Source organism: Triticum aestivum, chromosome 4B (assembly GCF_018294505.1).
Source record: "Triticum aestivum cultivar Chinese Spring chromosome 4B, IWGSC CS RefSeq v2.1, whole genome shotgun sequence".
Classification (NCBI taxonomy): Eukaryota; Viridiplantae; Streptophyta; class Magnoliopsida; order Poales; family Poaceae; genus Triticum; species Triticum aestivum.
The window spans coordinates 422,079,885-422,100,485 of record NC_057804.1 but is presented as its reverse complement, the minus strand read 5'-3'; the positions used below and the strand labels follow the sequence as shown (position 1 = coordinate 422,100,485).

Below are 20,601 nucleotides of genomic sequence, written 5' to 3'. Positions count from 1 at the left end.
CCCCTTTTCGCGCCACGTCTGGTTTGAGATCCTCTCCTGAATGCGCATGACCTGCAGACTTCTGGACAATGAAATCGCCCTTCTGGACTGGTGGCACGGCGGCAGACAAGTCACGCCCAAGCCGATACGTAAAGGGCTGGCATCCACGACGCTCCTCACGTCCTTGGAAGCACAGAAACGACTGCATCTTGAACGATGCGCACCCTTCAGTTCACGCTCTAGTTCATCGGGGAGGGGGCCGATTCTCCCGGAATCGACCAAAATAACTGGCCCATAAATATCGGGAGGGGAGGAATTGCGTATGTTAACAGACCGCCCATTGGTGATGATTACAGTGTACACCACACCCATTGCCCATGTAAACAAAAAACACACCATCTATATGGACATATGGCACAGATATAATTCAGTCAAGTACAAAAAAACTGTGGTCTTTGTCCAAATGTACACGAAAATCAACTCATCGCCAAAATAATACAAGGGTCTGGGGTTAAAAAGAACAATGGCTTATGGCCAGGAAAAGCGAAAAAACACCACAACTCCAACGGGCTTCTCTTCTAATAAAAGTCCAGCTAGGAGTACATGGGTTCGCGTGCAGCTTCAGCGAAGCAAACATCTTGCCATGCCACACAAGTTCTTACCCTCCCTGAGATAGACCAACAATATAATCCATGAGCAGAAACCTGCACTGAAGTAAGAACATGATGAGCAACGGTTTGGTAGGTAATCAAAGTTCAAAAAGGCACTATTAATCGTGCGCTTATGCGCGCCTACGCACAAGGTGCTGGCATAACGCCTTGCTTTGGCCATGTGCATTCGGAAACGCGTGACTAGGCCGAGCACCTTTCCTGCTGAAGCACGACTAGGCGCGCGGTGTTATGGCGCTGCTAGAAGGAGGGCGCAAGAGGACCGGCCGGGGGCCTTTCTACCCGCGGCCGGGCAAGAGGGAAGGGATTTCCTTCTTAATTCTTGCTTGATTAGATTGATACATCTTCTCTCTTTACATAGAGAGGTTTACTTGACTCCCAAGCAAGACTTACTTGACCCCTAAGCAAGCGACCCTTATCTCTAATTAACCTAAGAGCATCTCCAACAGCCGCGCTAAAGCGCCGCGCGCAAAAAACCTGTTAGCGCGCGCGCTGCGGCTGGTTTTGCGCGCCCGCCTGCGCTGGCTCCAGCAGCGGTGCTATAATGCGGCGCAAAAATACAGCGCGCGCGCCGCACAAACCACATGTACATTTCAAAGAAGATGAGCAAAAATGATCAAACAAACAAAATAAAAATCAATAACAAATAGTTCAAAATAAATCATTACAACTCAAACAAATAGTTTATCGTTCAGTACAACAAATAGTTCAAAATAAATTATTACAACACAACAAATAGTTCATGAACAATACAATGTCGAGTGCAGATATCATCATGCTCTTTGCCGTCCATGCCATGCCCACCACTCTTCAATTAGATCATTCTGAAGTTCCTTGTGCGTTGCGGGACGCCGAATGGCATGATAGGAGGCAACAAAACGGGCTACCCTTTCAGCCCTCCGCCGCACTCGCACGGGATGTCCAAAGAGCTCATACTGTGAGTAGTCTAAATCTTGGCCACGCTCATTCTTGATGATCATGTTGTGCATGATCACACAAGCATGCATGATGTACCAAAACATTTTTTGATCCCAAAATCTTGCCGGTCCTCTCACAATAGCAAATTGGGCTTGCAAAATCCCAAATGCTCTCTCCACATCTTTTCTAGCCGCCGCCCGAGCATTGTGGAAATCAAGATTTTTCTTACCTTCCGGTTTTTTCAACGGCTTCACGAAGGTTTGCCACTTTGGATAGATGCCATCCGCTAGATAATAGCCATAGTTGTACGTACGGTCATTTGCTACAAACTGCACAGGTGACAACTCACCGTTTGCAATCTTATTCATCAGTGGTGACCGGTTGACAACATTGATATCATTCAAAGATCCAGGCATTCCAAAGAATGCATGCCAAATCCAAGTCTCCTGATCGGCCACCGCTTCAAGGATTATAGTGGAACCCTTTTTTTGGCCGTGGAATTGCCCATGCCATGCCTTTGGACAATTCTTCCAACTCCAATGCATGCAATCTATTGAGCCAAGCATGCCAGGAAAGCCGCGCGCTTTGTTCATCGCCAATAGCCTTGCGGCGTCTTCAGCAGTGGGAGATCTCAAATACTCCTCGCCAAACACTTGCACAATTCCCACTTCAAAGCGCTTGACACACATGATGGCTTGGCTCTCACCCATAGCCAAATGATCATTAACTAGATCAGCCGGGATACCGTATGCCAACATACGCAAAGCGGCTGTCACCTTCAGAAAAGTGCTATGCCCGAGCTCTCCGACGGCATTCCTCCTTTGCTGGAAAAACCGGTCATGGCTCGCTAGTTTCTCTGCAATGCGCCTGAACAAGTCGGTGCTCATCCTAAACCGGCGACGAAAATACGACTCCGGGTATGTGGGATTCTCCACGAAATAGTTCTTCATCAATCTGTTATGGGCATCAATCCTATCTCTCCAAATTTTCTCCCGACCCATAACCGAACCACCGTGCTTCGGTTTTTTATTGATATGCATAGCTACGATCATTGCAAGATCCTCCTCTTCCATATCAAATTCTTCTTCGGAAGAATCATACGACGAACTCATCTACAATGTTCAATACTATACTATAAAAACTACAATTCAAAACATGCACCAAATTCATGAAGTTTGAGCAATACATACCTTGTAGGCGTTTTGTCAAACACCTTGCGGGCGCGGCGCGGCAGCGAGCGCTCGGGCGCTGTTCCTCGGACGACGGAGGCACGCGGGCGCCGGCGGTACTAGGAGGGGATGGGCGGAAGCGCGGAGATAGGCCGGGGAAGCCTGAGACGGTCGCCGGGGTGCGCGGGCGGCGGCGGCGGCGCGGCCGGTCGGGGGTGGAAGCGCGAGAGGAAGAGCGGGCGCGAGCGCTCGAGTGTGCCGCGCGCTGTAGTGGGCGCCCGAAATACGCCGCGCGGGTAAGTGTTTTTGACCGCGCTCCCAACCCGTTTTAGCACGCGCGCCGTTTTTGCGCGCCCGCTGGAGCGCCCCGACGCGTTGCGCGCGCGCTAAAACGACCTATTTTGCGGCGCGACGCTAGTTTAGCGCGGCTGTTGGAGATGCTCTAAGACTAATGGGCCCATTAGGCCCATTACGTACTCTAACACTACACCCCACCTGGACATGCAGCTTGTCCTCAAGCTGCAGCTTAACCAACTTATAACCATGACTCGACGCAACACAAACCTAACACCTAAAAACAAGCCTTTTACATCTCGGCTTGTTTTATTATTCTCAACCTAAAATGGACTGAGACGCTTTATTTTGGACCCTTTAACAAAAAGTGGACACCATCCGCACGTCGGACGTGCACGTGTACAGCCACCTGGATCCCATGGACACCACCTGGACCAAAGGAGTGCATGTGTATGGCCACCTGGAAGTGGTCGCAAGAGCGACCAGCAGAGGCGCCCTCGCGGCGGTCGGCGGCGGAAAGCAGTGGTGCTACGCGGTGCGCTCCTGTCGGTGACACCCTGCCTTCTCCCCGCCGGACGGCTGTTGGTCTGCACCGCATAGGGAAGAGTGGAGGGCTTGCGATTGAGAATGACGAGGAGGGGTGCGCCCCCCCCCCCCCCCAACCGCCGATGTCACAAACTTTGAGGTCGCTGCCCGCGGGGAAAACAACGTGCCAGCCGCCCGTGGGGGAAACCGCATGCCCAAGATCCCCGACGCAGCGAACGAGATCGAGGTCCTTTGCGCAGCGAAGGGCAACTTGGAGGAGTGGCAGCTGCAGACCACGCATCTCCCGCACACGCCGACGCGCTAGGAGGCCGCGCGCAGCAGCCTGCAGCCTCACCGCCGCCGACACGTGGCGGGTAGCGATCCAAGACGGAAGCGGTGACGGCGACAGCAGGGACTTGATCTGCTGGATGTGGACGCCCTGGGATGGCGGCGGCGCTGATGGGAACGAGGTCGTCGCACTCCCGTCGTAGGGCATCCCATACTGGGCGGCGGAGGTGACCGGCGGTGGCCGCTGCAGCTGCAGCGGCTGCTGCGCTGTCACGCCGGGCAGCGGCAACGACTGCTGCGTCGGAGCGCCGGGCGCGCCGGAGGCCGCCAGGAGCGGCGGCTGCCACTGCAGCCAGGGCTGGGCGGTGGTGGCGATGGATGGCAGCTGCAGCGGCCTGGCGAGCGCAGCGAAGGCCGCCTGGTGCGGTGGCTGCCACGACAGCCACGACGGCGCGGGGGTGGCGATGGGCGGCGCAACCGGATGCGGCCCGTAGGACCCGGCCAAGAACAGGTGGATCTCCTGGACCGCCTGGGTTAGGTCCCGCAGCACCCCGGACACCTCCTCCCAGGTGAGGACGGCGGGGGCGGGCGCGACAGAGGATCCCGACGCGGGCAGGAGCGGGGCGACGGTCGTGGTGGTCGCCGGAGGCGACAAGGTGACCGGCAGCGGAAGAGACGGGCTTGGCGGCGGTGAAGACATGATCGAACCGAAGCCAGCTGATACCAAATTGTTATGGCGCTGCTAGAAGGAGGGCGCGAGAGGGCCGGCCGGGGGCCTTTCTACCCACGGCCGGGCAAGAGGGAAGGGATTTCCTTCTTAATTCTTGCTTGATTAGATTGATACATCTCCTCTCTTTATATAGAGAGGTTCACTTGACTCCCAAGCAAGACTTACTTGACCCCTAAGCAAGCGACCCTTATCTCTAATTAACCCTAAGACTAATGGGCCCATTAGGCCCATTACGTACTCTAACACGCGGAATGCCAGGAAATCACGTGTAATGGCGCAGAATGGCGGGAAGGGGGTCAGCAGGAATTAGAAGGCAAGGCAGGCAGGCGCGGGACGAGAGCCAAAAGCCCAAAATTATGGCTCGTGTTAGGTTAGCCTTGGCTCTCCTCTCCTTGCGTCGTCGGGCCTTCCTCGCGCCGCCACGGATCTCAAGCTCATCCTCGCCTTGGTCGGAGCTCCTTCGTCTCGCGCTCTCCTCACGCCGCCGGCTACTGGACGCCGACCTTGCCCCGCCACGGATCTCACGCCCCTCCTCGTGCTCTTCTTCTCTTCAGGCAGGCAAACCCCGTGAGCCCTCCCCGTCTCCCCTTTTGAGCTATCTGCCTCGGTGCCTCCCTCTCCTCTTTTGTCTTGGTTTGCTGTTGGTGCTGCTATTTTGCTGCTGCTCACTGCTGGTGCTGCTCCCTCTGTTGTTGGTCATGCTCTGTAGCTGGCTGGCTAGCTACTGCTACTCAAATTTGCTGCCACTAGCTGCTAGCTGCTGTTGTTGGCTGTGCTAATGTGTTGTGCACTTGTGCTGTGCACTTGTGTTGTGTATTTGTGATGTGCTTGTGCTATTAGCGATGTATGGCTATAATCTGCTATTAGTATATACATGAGCACATGGCTATGAGAGCGATATACTGACAAGGTACTTATCTGTTCAATGATTATATCCCGCTCCAATTTACGTTTTAGTTGTATATAGATGGGCACATGGTTGTAATCTGCTACATGGAGAGCTATGTATTGATATTCCTATGTTTTCCCAGCTGAAAACTACTTCCCCAGCGATCCCAGCTATGTCCTGCTGGCTTGTCCTATGGTGTCAGTACAGTATTGTACGGGATACTTAGGCGCGCGCCTAAGCAGCGCATAAGCGAGGTAGGCGCAAGTAGGTCCCAAAATGAACAATTTATGCCTAGTGCCTTTTTGAACTTTGCAGATAATGTGAATAGTCATATCACAAAGAACCTAAAACCCTTCCATAAAAATAACTAGGTAAAATGATATGCATCTGACTTAATTACATATGCTATTTGTAAACTGCTAATCTGAAGCACATTTTAATGGATGATCACAGCTTATACTTCATGTAAGAGCAGAACAGAGTACTTGTGATGTAGAGATATGGTTATTCATGTTGGAGCAAGATGTGCCAGATGATCAAAAAGTTAAGATTTGCTGTGGCTTACATCCTCAATCAGTAGCGACTTTCTTCCTTGCTGCCCTTGCATTATCATACTCAAACTTGAGCACATCTTGAATATGTGAAGTATCCTTGATATAAAACCACCTCCCAATTGCGCTCTCCTCAATCATTGGGAAGTATTGAGCAAGAATGGTGTTGGCGAACCAGTACCAGATAGCACCAAATACAAGGCCGACTACTGCTCCCGCGAAAACCTAATGAACCCATCAAATTGAAATATCTGTCAGTTTTTTAGTGGCAGTCATGACATTTCGCTTATTCTAAAAGCAATAAAACCAAACAATGTTCCAAACAAAGCAGGTATGCAGGGAGACCACCAACTTTTCTCAAGGATGATGCCATTAAGCCGAATCACACTGCTGATTCGGGAACAAGTATACTATGAAGAGAGAATACCCAACTTTCAAGTACATATCCACCCAAAATGTAATTGTCCTATGGTTCAAATTCATATGCAAACAGATAGGTCCAACAGATTAACCATATGAATTTCATTCACCTATTGAGGCCATAAGGATAGCACTTTAGCTGTAATTTTTGTGTTTTCAAAGAAATATTCTTGAGTTTTAGATCCGAATGCTTCAATTGATGGATTCGAACCAGTTGAAATTCAAATGCAAACACACATGCAAATTCCTATGTGAATAATCCCTATGATTTCAACCATACGAACTTTTCCTATGCCCTTTGGATCAAAGGAATGAAAGCGCCAAAATTCATACGGATTGCTTTCCACCCAATCCCATATGATTGATTTATAGAAAGGTTAGATCACTTTTTTTTAATTTCTTTCAATTCCTGTAGGATATCAATTAGTATGTCTTCTCTATCCCAGTGTTTTGCAAATCCTGCATTTAGAAGAAGTCTTAAATTATCTGATTGTAATGCCTAATCATTGGCTAGAAGTGCATGAATCAATAATCAAAAGCCCATCGCGTCCGCGCAGATCGGATCCGAAATTCAGGGGCTCTGACCTGCGGGACGGTGTGGTAGCCGAGATACACCCTGGAGAGCATGGTGAGGAACGCGAGAGGCCATGAGAAGGAGGCCATGACGCGGCTCGCCGGCGACCGCCGGAGCACGAAGAGCGAGAGGTAGGTGGCGAAGAAGAAGGTGTACTGCGCGTGGCTGGACGGCCAGCCGTGGGAGTCGCAGGTCTCGAGCAGCTCGCACGAGGCCGGGCGGGACTGCGCGACGGAGTGCTTGATGAGCTCGTTGAGGACCTGCGAGACGAGGAGCCCCAAGGCGAAGCAGATGCCCTGCAGCTCGCGGCGGAACATGAAGTGGGAGATGAAGCCGCCGAGGCTGATGAAGACGGGGATTAGGGAGACCCACGCGAGGAAGAGGCCGACCCTGTCGCCCCGGTGGTAGCGGACGTGGGTGAGCGTGATGGCCTTGAGCGCCGGCGGCACCGACGCGGCCATCTCCTGGTACTCCCCCGCGCCGGACATGGCTCCGCCGCAGAGCTTTCTCTTTTTCCTCTCTTCTTCGATTGGGGTATCGCGTATAGGGGATCTGCGCGTTGCGCTTTTCGGGCGGGGCGTGAAGACGCGTGCCAGAAGAAGTGGGGCGTGGACGGTGGACGCGTGGGCGTGGGGTACAAGGAGAAGCCTAGAGCTACGGATGAATCTGATGGTCCAGATTGAGTTGGTTCAGGCGCCATTTTCAGCAGGTCTCTTTCTCTTCTGCATGGAGGAAACTTACACCTATAAAAGCATCTCCAACGGGCGCACCAAAAGACGTGCCCACACGGTAAAATCGTTTTTTAGCGCGCGCGGCCCGATTTCGCGAGCTCCAACGGTGGCGGCAAACTATCGTGCGGGGAAGAAAGCGGCAGCTGGCGCGGTAGATTTGGCGCGCCGCTTCACGCGCGCCTGTATAATCCAGCACTCGCCACGCGCTCAACCACACTGACACGCGCCCTTCTCCTCGCCACCTCGCCCCTCTTTCTCGCCGCTTTCCCCGCCGCCACCATGTCGCCGGGGTTTTTCCGGCCGCCGCGGCGTCCGCGAGCGCCCCAACGACTGGTACTCTGTCGAGATCCGGTCCGACGACGTCCGGCTCGGCCTCGGCTCGTTCCGAACCGCACACGAGGCGGCCTGCGCGTACAACGCGGCGGCGTGGTGCTTGGAGAGGCCCCCGTCGCAGATGAACTTCCGGGACGTCTTCACGCGCGAGCAGACGCAGCGCGTCGCCCCTCCGTCTCGTCTCATCACTGACCAGGACCGTGCGGACCATGTTCGGTAGCAGCGCCGCCTCCTCGTCGCCGAGGAGGACGAGCGAGCCATGGCGGAGTGGCTTCGTCGCCACCCGGAGGACGTTGCCGCCGAGAACGCCTTCTGGGCAGAGAGGATGGCAAGGCGCCGCGCGGAGCGTGCCGACAGGCGTCGACGCAAGGCACTGGCCTTATCGTAGTGTGATATTGTCGAGAACGATGGGCAGTCGATCTTCTCCCCCAATGATCTGCGTTGGGATGACATGTGGCTCGATACCTCGAACAACACCACCGAGGATGATGATGGTGATGATGATGACGGCTGGGAGTCACCGTAGTTTTTTCTATCTACTTGCATCGTAGTTCTATCTATCTATGCTTTGGAACTATGTAAAATATTTTTGTATCCTTTTTATCTATGCTATGAATTATGTATCGCTTTTTTATCTATGCAAAGTTATTAAAAAAATGTTAATGCGAGAGCGCGGCGCTGCATTTTAGCGCGCCCGCTGGAGCTACGCGCGCGCGCTGCATTTTAGCGCGATTGCTGGAGCCAGCGCTGCGCGCCGCGTCAAATCTGGTGAAGGGCGCGTCGTAAACCAGAATTTAGCGCGCCGCACGTTCGGCGCCTGTTGGAGATGCTCTAAAAACACGAAAGCACATCCAACTGCATTGTCTAATTTGAGAAAGGGGTTTTCTCCTGCCTTATTTTTATATTTAAAACAAGGCAAGCAAAACACACAACTGTTTACCACGCTCGGGCTATAGTCAAAGTAGTTGAGCCTGATAAGATTCACAAGCAGACAACTAACAACATGATATCCTCCTGCACTAGCTTTACGCTACCTCTCAATCAACTGGTAGTTTCGGTCAAGGCAACGTCTAATGGCTCCAAAGCGATCTCCTCCCTGTCTGAAGTCTGGGTTTTAGTTGATGATGTCCCTCCTGTTCTGCGTTCCACGGCTTTTCTGGTGGCTTTCGGGGTGCTTATCGGCAAACCCATTGAGGTTGATCAAGATTCGTTGGCTATTCTTGGGTCGGTCCGTCTGCGGGTGTGGTGTGTGGATCATTTGTGTATCCGTGGCTCCATAGACGTCTTCCCCTCGGCTGGAGGCTTCCGGCTTAGGGTCCGGGTGGAGGAAGACTCGGGTCCGGTGTCGCCTCCGCCTCCTCCCCCGCCTCCTGCTTCCGGCAACGATGACAAGAGCAAGGACGATGACGGCTTACCGGAGGACTCTATGCACGACAATGATCATCGCTTTACCCAGTCGGAGTGGGACAGACTCTCTCCAGAAGATCAGGATATGCTGAAGGAGAATGCTCCGGCTAGGGGGGGACAAAGATTCGCTGCCGAATTCTGTTGGAGGGGCCTCGGCTTCTGGTGGGGTGAAGGGAACACCATTCTCGGCGGTGTGCTCTAACCTACCAGCTCGCCCTGCTTCTCCTTCCCTCTCGGGCATCGAAGATTTGCCCCCGGCCAGTCCCTTGGCCTCGAAGAAGAAGAAGAAGTCGTCGGTCAAGAAGTACTCCGCCCGCAGCAGGGCGTTAGGTGACTCAAGGCAGTCTGCGGCTGGGCTCTGCCGTAGGTTGGATGCTGATTTGGGTACGGCCTCGGGCCCGTCTTCTGCTGTGGTGTCTCCCTGCCGTGCTCTCCCTGCGCCATTGTGCTCGCCGGCTTCCACGGCCCGCAAGAGCGGTCATGTCTCCAACAGTGGCGAGCGTGTTGCTGATCGGGCCGCTCGGCGCACTGCGGCTAGGGATCTGCCTCCTTCAGGTTCGCGTCCATGCTCCCCCTCTCCCAACCCCCCTGTTCATTCTCTAGTTCGTTTAGTGCTTCAGTCTCAATCTGATGATCATTTGCTTCGTATTTTAGAAGATGTTGGTATTTCTTATGATGCTAGTTTGGGTACTCCTTCCTCCTTGCTTGGTATTATTAGGGCAAATGAAATAGCTCAGGCTGACATCACTAAAGCCAAGGAGGCTGGGCTGGGATCTACCGCCCCACTGGTTGTGGCCGGTGGGGGTGGGGAGGGAACTGATAGGAGTCAGGTTCCCTCGGCTGTGTCTAAGCGTGGGGCTGGTAAACAAGCTAAATCCTGAATGGCTCCTAGCAAGTCGAGCCTTCGCATTAAGAACCTTTCTTTTAGATGAAGGCATTATTCTGGAATATTAGGGGTTTCGGCGCTAGGGGAGCAGGGACCAGCTCAAAGACTTGGTCCGTTCTGAAAATATTGATATCATTGGTCTTGTTGAGACTCTCAAACCTTCCTTTTCCCCAAATGAGCTCTCCACCATCTCTGGGATCGATAGATTTGATTGGAATTATGTGGCTTCTGTTGGACATTCGGGTAGTATCCTCCTAGGCACAAAGAGAGACCTGTTTGATTTTGTTGCTTTTGATCATGGGATTTTCTGGGCTAGCACGGTGGTGTCCCATCATACCCTTAATTCTTTACTAGAAATCATGGTGGTGTATGGTCCGGCTGACCATTCTATGTCTTATATTTTTTTGGATGGACTTTGAAATAAAATAGAATCCTGTGAGTTGCCGCTACTTATTGGGAGGAGATTTTAACCTGATGCGCTATCCTTCGGATAAGAGTTCTTCTAACTTCTCGTGGTCACTGGCCGACATGTTTAATGCTTTCATTAGAGACACGGCGATACGTGAAATCCCTAGGGTTGGGGCCTGTTACACCTGGACGAATCGCCAAACCTCTCCCATTCGATTTGTCCTCGGTCGGGTTTTTTTTGTTATAGATGGGACTTGTTGTTCCCCTGGGCTATTCTCAGAGCCCCGGCCATAGTGGGCTCTGACCATTCCCCTCTGATTCTTGATGACGGTATGCGTTCGGTTTCCTTTTCGACGTTTTAGTTCGATGCTTCCTGGCTCTTGGTTGAGGGTTTTGCTAACTTGATTGCGCAAAAGATTTCAACTTTCCTATCTTCTAACCGTCGATCATTTGGCCGATGGACGATTGGCATCAGTGCTCCTACTTTCTTCGTAGATTCCTTCATGGTTGGTTTAAAAATCACTCTGCTGAGTCAAGGCGTGACAAAGCTAGGTTGGCTGCTCAAATAGGCACGCTTGATGCTCGCACAGACGGCATGGGCCTCTCCCCCGCCGAGTGGCAGATTCGGTACGGCTTAGAAGAGGCCCTTCTAGCTATCCATCGTCAAGAGGAAGTTTATTGGAAGCAAAGAGGCACTATTAATTGGACTTTAAAGGGTGACCCGCCCATGTCCTATTTCTTTGCTATTGCTAATGGTAGGCACCGGTGATGTCTCATTGATAGCCTCCTTATCAATGGTGTCAGGGTCTGTGATCAGTCTGCGATTATGCAACATGTGGTCAACTTCTTCTCTACCTTTCTATCCGCTAAACCTGAGGTGGGTTTTAGGCTGGCTTCCACTTTTTGGTCCCCCCACGAGCAAATTTCGAGCGATGAGAACGAGGGATTGATGATCCCTCTCTCTGAAGATGAGATCTTTGAAACGATCCGCTCTACCAACTCTAATGCGGCTTCTGGGCCTGATGGCTTCTCCATTCCTTTCTTTAGGCAGTTCTGGCCTCAGTTAAAGGGCCTCATTCAGGCGAGGTTTTTGGCTGGGAACTATTGACATCTCTAGATTGAATTACGCAGTGCTCACTCTCATTGTTAAAGTCAAAGGGGCTGACCTGATTTCCCAATTTAGGCCCATTGCCTTAATCAATAATTTTGCAAAGCTCCCGGCCAAGGGTCTGGCTACTAGGCTCTCTCCGATCGCCCATCGTGTCATTAGTCCTTTCCAATCTGCGTCCATAAAGGGTAGATTTATTCTGGATGGTGTACTATGCTTGCATGAGATTGTCCATGACTTGGAATCACGGGTGCTAAGGCAGTGGTTCTCAAACTCGACTTCGAGAAGGCTTACAATTCGACGAGCTGGAATTTCCTTCGCCAAGTCCTTCTTGCTAAAGGTTTCGAGGGTGCGGTGGTTCATCGTCTTATGCAGCTGGTCTCGGGAGGTCATACGGCTGTGTCGGTCAGAGGGCAGATAAGTAATTTCTTTTCCAATGGCAGGGGCCTTAGGCAAGGAGGCCCGGCTTCTCCTCTTCTATTTAACTTCGTAGCGGATGCTCTCTCCATATCCTATCTCGGGCAACTCTTGCTAGACACATTACGCCTGTCAGTTCTCACCTAATTCCCAATGGCGTCACTCATCTTCAATACGTGGACGACACCATTATTATGGTTGAACTTAATGAGGCTAGTCTCACGCATCTGAAAATTCCTTCTTTTATGCTTTGAAGCGCTGCCGGGTCTAAAAATCAACTTTTCGAAGAGCGAAGTTATTGTGACTGGGGTGACTGACTCTGAAGCTCAGAGAGTGGCGCATCTTCTGAACTGCTCTCTTGGTTCATTCCCTTTCAAATATTTGGGCCTCCCAATCTCCCCTCTTAAGTTATTGGCTAAAGACTTTGCCCCGGCAGTGACCAAAGTAGGGAATAGGGTTTTGCCGTGGAGAGGTCGCTATAATTCCCAGGCAGGCAAAGTTGCCCTTACTAATGCCTGCCTGTCTTCCCTCCCTATGTTTCTAATGGGCTTTTATCTCCTGACTGGAGGGATTCACGCGGGCTTTGACAAGCACATGGGTGCTTTCTACTGGAATTCCTCTGACAATAAGCGCAAATATAGGATGGTAAAGTGGGATCTCATCTATAGGCCTAAGAACATGGGGGGCTTAGGTATCATTAATACGGCGGTTATGAACAAACGCCTCATGATAAAATGGTGGTGGAAAATTATGTCCCTCGAGGAACGCCCTCTCTGGCTATCTCTTCTAAAAGCTACAAATTTCCTGTCCTCGAGCCCCATGTTTGCTACTCCCTCGGGTGGCTCATAGTTTTGGCGTCAGCTTGTTAAAGTTCGCCCGATCTTTTAGTCCCTCGTTAAGTTTGTAGTCAGGGATGGTAAGTCCACTCGCTTTTGGTTAGATTGGTGGGTAGGAGGCACCACTCTCGCGGTGGCCTTCCCGACCTTGTTTTTGTATTGCTCTGATCCGGAGATCTCTATCTTTGAGCTCTCGGTTAACAACTGGGACCTTGAATTCCGGCGATCCCTTTCTCCTGCGGAGTTGGATGATTGACAACGTCTTACTGACTTCTTCCCCTTGCTCTCGAAGGAAGACGACTCGGTTGTCTGGCCTCACTCTTCTTCTGGCCGTTTTTCAGTTAAGTCTGCGTACGCCAAACTTATCTCAGGCGCCCATACAGTGAAATTCAAGGATATTTGGTTGGCCCGTATTCCTCCTAAGATCAAAATTTTCATGTGGCAAGCATTCCGTCGTAAATTACCTGCGGCTGGTCAAATTAGGAAGAGGAATGGTCCGGGCTCTAATAAATGCACCTTATGTGGGGCATTTGAAAACACTGAGCACATATTTTTTCATTGCTCGTTGGCCAAATTGTTTTGGAGTTGTATTAGACATTGTGTTGGGGATATAACTATTTGTGTAAGCCACCCAGGAGGGGCCGGGTTACGCAAAGAAGACTCACCAGAAAGAAGCCCAAAACCAAGCATGAAGATGGCGGTTCAATAAAGGGCTTAAAGCCCACAGCGACTTAAGGCCCGTTGTAGTAAACCGCCATAATGGCATGACTTGTATCATAAGGTAGATATAACTAGTCACCGAGCCGGACACTGTTTATAAGCCGTCCGGGACTCTGTACGCCACAGGGCGTCAACCCGTGTATATAAGGGGACGACCTGCTGGCGGCTTAGGGTCAGAAACAACTCATCGAGAGCCGGGCATAACGTATCTCGCTCCCTGGTCATCGAAACATCAATACCAACCCAACTAGACATAGGCCTTACCTTCATCGTAAGGGGCCGAACTAGTATAAAACCTCTCGTGTCCCTTGTCCCGATTAACCCCTTCAAGCTTCCTAGTTGCGATGGCTCCACAACTAAGTCCTTTCACGAGGACATCTGACGTGACAATTCCACGACAGTTGGCGCCCACCGTGGGGCCAGCGCACGGTGGATTTGAGTTCTTGAAGGGCAACTTCGAAGGGCTCAAGGGATACGTAGTGGGCCAGATGACCAAGAGTCATCGTGGCAAGATCTACATCGACGATGAAGGCTAGGGTCCCGGCGCCGGTTCAATTGAGTACGGGTACCGGGTCCCCTTCAACGGAATCCACGTCTTCATCGGCCGGATCGGTGAGCCAGGCCCTAAGCCGGACAACTGCACCGACCTCGTCGAGACGGCTCAGCGTGCAAGGAAGACTCGAGTTCAACCTGTCATGAAGCGTGCCTTCGTGGGCTGCATCCAGGGAGAGGAACTCTCTGAAGGATCTGGAGATGGGGGTGAGATGGCCGTCCTCTCAGACGGTGATTCGTCCGCCGGCTCAACAGATTCGTTGTACCAAGTACAAGACGGCGTGCTCGGGGGCTGTTCTGATGGCACCAGTATTCCGGACCCCTGTGAGCCGCCAAGATGGGCAGGAATCTTTATGGCTGGGACTTAGCCCGACTCTAACTCTACAGCTGCCGCAACAATAACATCCGGGATAGGGACAGCCGGGGCAGGTGGCCCCGTGCGCCCGCTGGCTCAGGTGCTGATAGACCTCATGGACAAGCTTACGGCCCTGTTAACCGCCATGGTTATTCCTGCAAATAAAGATGAGCATGACGCGGAGGTGGCACGGGTGCGTGAGGAGATAGCTCAGGCCAAGGAGGCCTTGGCAGCTGAGGATACTAGACTAGCCACAGAGCGGACGGCTCTCGACGCTCGGGCGCAGCGGTTGCAGTCAGAAGCTTACCAGCTCACGATGAGCCTAAACGCGTCCAATGAGGTGATGAGGAGGAGACATCAGAAAACCCAGTCCCATCTACCTCCGAACTACGACCCGCGAGTTCTTTTTGTTACACCCGGAGTTGGCCCAAGTAACACGCCCGAGACCAATCAGTTTATGACAGCCGGAGCAGGAGGACCAGTTCAGCCTCGAGAGATGCCACCTCCTCATGTGAGCATGGCACCACCGCGTTATGTGCCGGTATCGCCGAGTCACTTTTCCAACCCCATGGAGAACTTAATCGCGGCTTCGGCGCGTTTGGCGGCTCTTCCCATGGACGGCGATCACCCGACAGCGGTGGAGACCCGGAGGGTCAGAGAACTTCTTCAGACGGCCTTGGCTCAACAAGAGACCTACTCTTACAGCCGGGACATGATCCATTCAACTCCATCGCCTTGGTTAGCACCGCCTCGTCAGAACCAGAGCCCGAGTTACAGCAGGCACATGGAGTCCGAAGCTTTGTCAAGCAACGCCCAATGCCGTAATCAACCCGGTGGCTATAACCTGGTGCAAGATCGAGTACGTCAGGAGAACGAGCGGGTGGCTTAGCTGGCGGCTCAACAGGCAGCTCATCAGGATTTCCCGGAGTATCCAACGACTTCTGTTGAGACGGAAGTAGCCACTAGAACCGGTGGTGTTCCCTGTTTGGTACCAGCTTTGCGTAATGTGCGTCTACCCAAGGAATTCAAGGGACCTCGGAAGGTGCCAAATTACACGGCCGACTTACAGCCCGGAGCATGGATCGAGAGTTATGAGATGTCCATGGAGCTGTTGGAAGTCAGTGACGCGGCAATGGCTAAATACTTCACCATGATGTTAGATGGAACGGCCCGGTCTTGGTTAAAAGGTTTACCACCCAATTCCATTGGCTCATGGGCAGAGTTAAAAGCCCGTTTTATCCAGAACTTCAAGGACACCTGTAAGCAGTCTATGTCGATTGTGGACTTGACGAACTATAAGTAGGAGGAGGGTGAATCCACCACTCATTGGGTACGCCGGGTCAAGGAGATAATACATTCATCTGACAAGATGGATGCCGGCTCTGCAGTCCTTATGTTGGAGAAGAATTGCCGCTTTGAGCCGTTGAGGCAGAAACTAGGGTGCCTTAAACGTGACTGCAACGACATGGGTACGCTGATGGCGGCTTTAGTCAAATATGCCGATTCTGATAGTACCAAGGATCCCGCGTCTGATGATGAGAAGAAAGGGAAGGGAAAAAGGAACGGCAATGGAAAGGGTCAACAACATAACCCGATGAATCAAGGAGGCAATAAGCGTAAGGCGGATGGTAACCCGGAGTTTATGGCCAATGCCAATGCGCAAGGTAACAATCAGAGACGTAAGGGTAAGCCGCCTCGATCCGGCGGGTCAGACCCATCTCTTGAGCAGTTACTTAATGAGCCCTGCCCGAGACACGGCACCCGGGAGTGCCCCGCCACACACCTGTGGAAATATTGTGCGATCATGAAGGCGTTTAAAAATTCCAACACTTTTGATGGTAGTCATGGATCTGGTGGTGGCTCAGGGGCTGGCAGTTTTTATGGCCCGGGCGGTGGTTCAAACTCCGGCTTTCAGAGACATCCAGGCGGTAATAATCAGCAGCAGTCTGGTCAAGGAGGGCAACAGCAGCAGCAGTCGGGTTATCAAAGCCATCCGAAGCAGTTGAGTGGTGGGCATTATCACGTGTTTACCACTAGCTTATGCAAACGTGACCAGAAGGTTCATAAGAGGGCCGTGAATTCTGTTGAGCCGGCAATTCCTCGTTATTTGAGGTGGTCAGAACAACCCATCATATGGAGCAGAGAAGATCACCCTCCACGAGTTGATAATCCGGGTCTGTTAGCCTTAGTGGTAGCACCTCAGGTTGGTGGATATAAATTCACTAAGGTACTCATGGACGGAGGTAGCAGCATCAATATCCTCTACTACGAGACCTTTCAACGCATGGGGTTGACTGATAAGAATTTGAGAACATCCAACACTATTTTCCATGGAGTGGTTCCTAGCAAGTCGGCTTACCTAGTTGGCAAGATTGAACTGGAGGTGGCATTTGGAGATGAATATGACTCCAGGGCCGAGAAATTAATGTTTGAAGTGGTTAAAATCAGGAGTCCATATCACGCTCTATTTGGGCGACCGGCTTATGCTAAGTTCATGGCACGGCCATGTTACGTTTATTTACAGCTCAAGATGCCGGTCACAAGGGTACCATCACTGTACGTGGGAGTCGAAAGGTGGCTTTGGAGTGTGAAGAAGGCGATGTGGCTTATGCTGAGTCTGCCTGTGCCGCGGAGGAGCTCAAATTTTATCAAGACAATGTTGACCCGACAGATATGACCTCCCTAAAGAAGCCAACTACAGAGCATGACCCGGCGTTGAAGTTTAAATCGGTCGCCGAGACGAAGCTTGTTGACTTTACCCCAGGGGACTCTGCCAAGCAATTCAGCATCAGCAGCAATTTGGATCCCAAATAGGAAAGCGCGCTCATCGAGTTCATCCATGAGAACCGGGACATCTTTGCATGGAAACCTTCTGACATGCCGGGTGTGCCGAGGGAACTCGCTGAGCACACTCTCAATATTGATCCGAAGTATAAGCCGGTCAGGCAGTTTCTTCGGCATTTTAATAAAGAGAGGCGGAAAGCCATTGGAGAGGAAGTTGCCCGGCTCTTAGCGGCTGGGTTCATTGTTGAAGTTTTTCACCCGGAGTGGTTGGCTAACCCGGTGCTTGTGCTTAAAAAGAACGGCACTTGGCAAATGTGTGTGGATTACACGGACTTAAACAAGGCTTGTTCGGCTGATCCCTTTGCTCTCCCCCGTATTGATCAAATCATTGATGCTACGGCGGGTTATGAATGTTTGAGTTTCTTGGATGCTTACTCTGGTTATCATCAGATCAAAATGACAGTTAAGGACCAGGAGAAGACGACTTTCATCACTCTGTTTGGAGCCTTCTGTTATGTATCCATGCCATTTGGGCTCAAGAGTGCTCAAGCGACTCATCGGCGGTGCGTGAAGAACTGTCTACATGACCAAATTGGGCGTAATGTTCATGCCTATGTAGATGACATCATGGTGAAATCCAGAGAGAAGGAAACCTTGATATCTGACTTAAAAGAGACCTTTGATAATCTCCGGGTTTATAAGATGATGCTTAATCCGGCCAAGTGTGTGTTTGGTGTACCCGCAGGCAAGCTCTTGGGGTTTTTGGTCTCCAATAGGGGTATTGAAGCTAATCCAGAGAAGATCAAGGTGATTACCTCTCTGGCTAAGCCGGCGTGCATCAATGATGTTCAGCGACTGGCGGGTCATGTTGCCGCTTTAAGCCGGTTCATAAGCCGGTTAGGTGAGAAGGCCCTGCCGTTATATCAGATGATGAAGAAAACATACACTTTTGTCTGGAGTGATGCTGCTGATGCTGCCTTTGAAGACTTAAAAAGACAGTTGTCTGAACCACTGATTCTTGCAGCTCCTATTGATAAAGAGCCGTTGCTGTTATACGTGGCTGCCAATTCACGAGCCGTCAGTGTTGCTATCGTGGTGGAGCATAAGGAAGCTGGCAAGGAGCATCCGGTTCAACGGCCGGTTTACTATATCAGTGAGGTGCTCATTGAGTCTAAACAAAGGTATCCACATTGGCAGAAACTCATTTACGGAGTGTTTATGGCCAACCGGAAGTTGAAACAGTACTTTCAAAGTCATCCTATAACTGTGGTAAGTTCTGCCCCTTTGGGAGACATCATCCAGAATAGGGAGGCCACAGGACGAGTCGCCAAGTGGGCTATCGAGCTTGGGCCTCATGATTTGAAGTACATGCCACGTACTGCTATTAAATCTCAGGCCTTGGTGGACTTTATCAATGATTGGACGGAGCTGCAGGCACCTGAGGAGAAGCCAGATAACACATATTGGACTATTCACTTTGACGGGTCCAGGCAGCTAGAAGGCTCGGGGGCTGGAGTTGTTTTAACTTCCCCTCGAGGTGACAAATTTTGTTATGTACTCCGGCTTATGTTTTCATGTACTAACAATGCAGCTGAGTATGAGGCCTTACTCCATGGTCTCCGGATGGCCAAGGAGATGAACTTAAGCCGGGTAAGGTGTTTGGGCAACTCAGATCTCGTGGCTCAGCAGGTGTCAGGCAAGTGGGATTCCAAGGATCCCCTTATGGCGTCTTATCATCATGAAGTAGATGCGGTGGCTGGTCACTTCAAGGGTTATCAAGTGGAGCACATTGATCGAAGGAAGAATGAGGCGGCTGATGCTTTAAGCCGGTTGGGATCTCAACATAAGCCGGTGCCGCCTAACACCTTTCTCGATATTTTACATAACCCTTCTGTCAAGGTGCCTACCGAGGAAGAACTAGCGGTGCCAAACCCGTAGGCACAGCTGGTGGCAACTCTTCATGTTATCCCGGATTGGACAGTGCTGTATTAGGCTTATATGACCCGGGGAGAGTTACCTGAGGATGAGACCTTGGCAAGACAAATCGTCAGGCGCTCCAAATCTATGACAATTGTTAATAGCGAGTTACATCACCTAAGCGTCACTAGGGTGTTTCAACACTGTGTGTCACCTGTAGAAGGCCAAGAAATACTTCGTGATATCCATGAAGGGGATTGTGGCCATCATGCCGGGTCATACTACCTCATTGATGTTCGAGAGCACAAAGACTCACGTAAATCGGAGGAGGAGACCCGCCGGCTGTGGAATATCGCCCATCTCCGGCCTTACTATACTTGAGCCACCGGCTCTCAAGATGTATATATTTTGACGATGTACATATTATATAAAGAAATAAAGCAGGAACTCTGTCCTTTTTTCCACAAAAATGTTTATATGTCTTCATTATCAGGTGGTGAAAACTACCAACAGGGAGCGGATCATATCTGAATCCGGCTTTCCCTTTGGTCCGGCTTATGATCATATCTGAATCCAGCCATGATCACTTGGGGGCTTCCTGTTCAAACATAGGTCGTATTCGAACCAAAGAGAACATAGCTGTCGATACCCACTTGATCGGCATACTGCCAAACCTACTTGGGGGCTTCTTGATCATATTTGAATCACAGCTTAACCCCTTTGGGTCTGACGTGGATCGTATTCGAATCAACGTCATTAAACAACTCTTATGGCCACTTGGGGGCTTCCTGTTCAAACATAGGTCGTATTTGAACCAAAGAGAACATAGCTGTCGATACCCACTTGATCGGCATCACCAAAGCTACTGGGGGCTATATGATCGTATCAGAATCTTAGCTTAACCCCTTTGGAACGGTTTACTGATCATATTCGAATCAGAAGCCTGTGAATGTTGTTTATTATCCAGCATAAGCATAATTATTTTGACTATCTTGAGACCTTCTGGAAAGCATTATGAGATAGTTTTTTGTCTCTTTCGGTTTAATATTGGTCCCCCCAGGTTGTTAAGTACCAGGTGAACATCATATAAGCAGGAAAGATTATCAAAAGGGATCGCAGGTATGCTATTATGGCTATGTTTA

The 20,601-nt window shown here is 51.2% G+C and overlaps 1 protein-coding gene across 2 annotated transcripts; it reads right to left on the bottom strand.

Annotated features, from left to right (window-relative positions):
• Window positions 1–359: 359 nt before the first annotated feature.
• LOC123092484 (lipid phosphate phosphatase gamma) lies at window positions 360–7,617 on the bottom strand. Of its 2 annotated transcripts, none has more exons than XM_044514271.1 (3): window positions 7,017–7,617; window positions 6,026–6,236; window positions 360–683 (listed from the first exon to the last, which is right to left on the bottom strand). In XM_044514271.1, exons 1-2 carry the CDS (start codon window positions 7,491–7,493, stop codon window positions 6,030–6,032), a joined length of 684 nt encoding a protein of 227 aa, XP_044370206.1. In that variant the 5' UTR covers window positions 7,494–7,617; the 3' UTR covers window positions 360–683; window positions 6,026–6,029. The 2 variants fall into 2 exon arrangements, with proteins under 2 accessions (XP_044370206.1, XP_044370205.1); XM_044514270.1 differs by having other exon boundaries at window positions 360–688; window positions 7,017–7,615.
• Window positions 7,618–20,601: the final 12,984 nt, after the last annotated feature.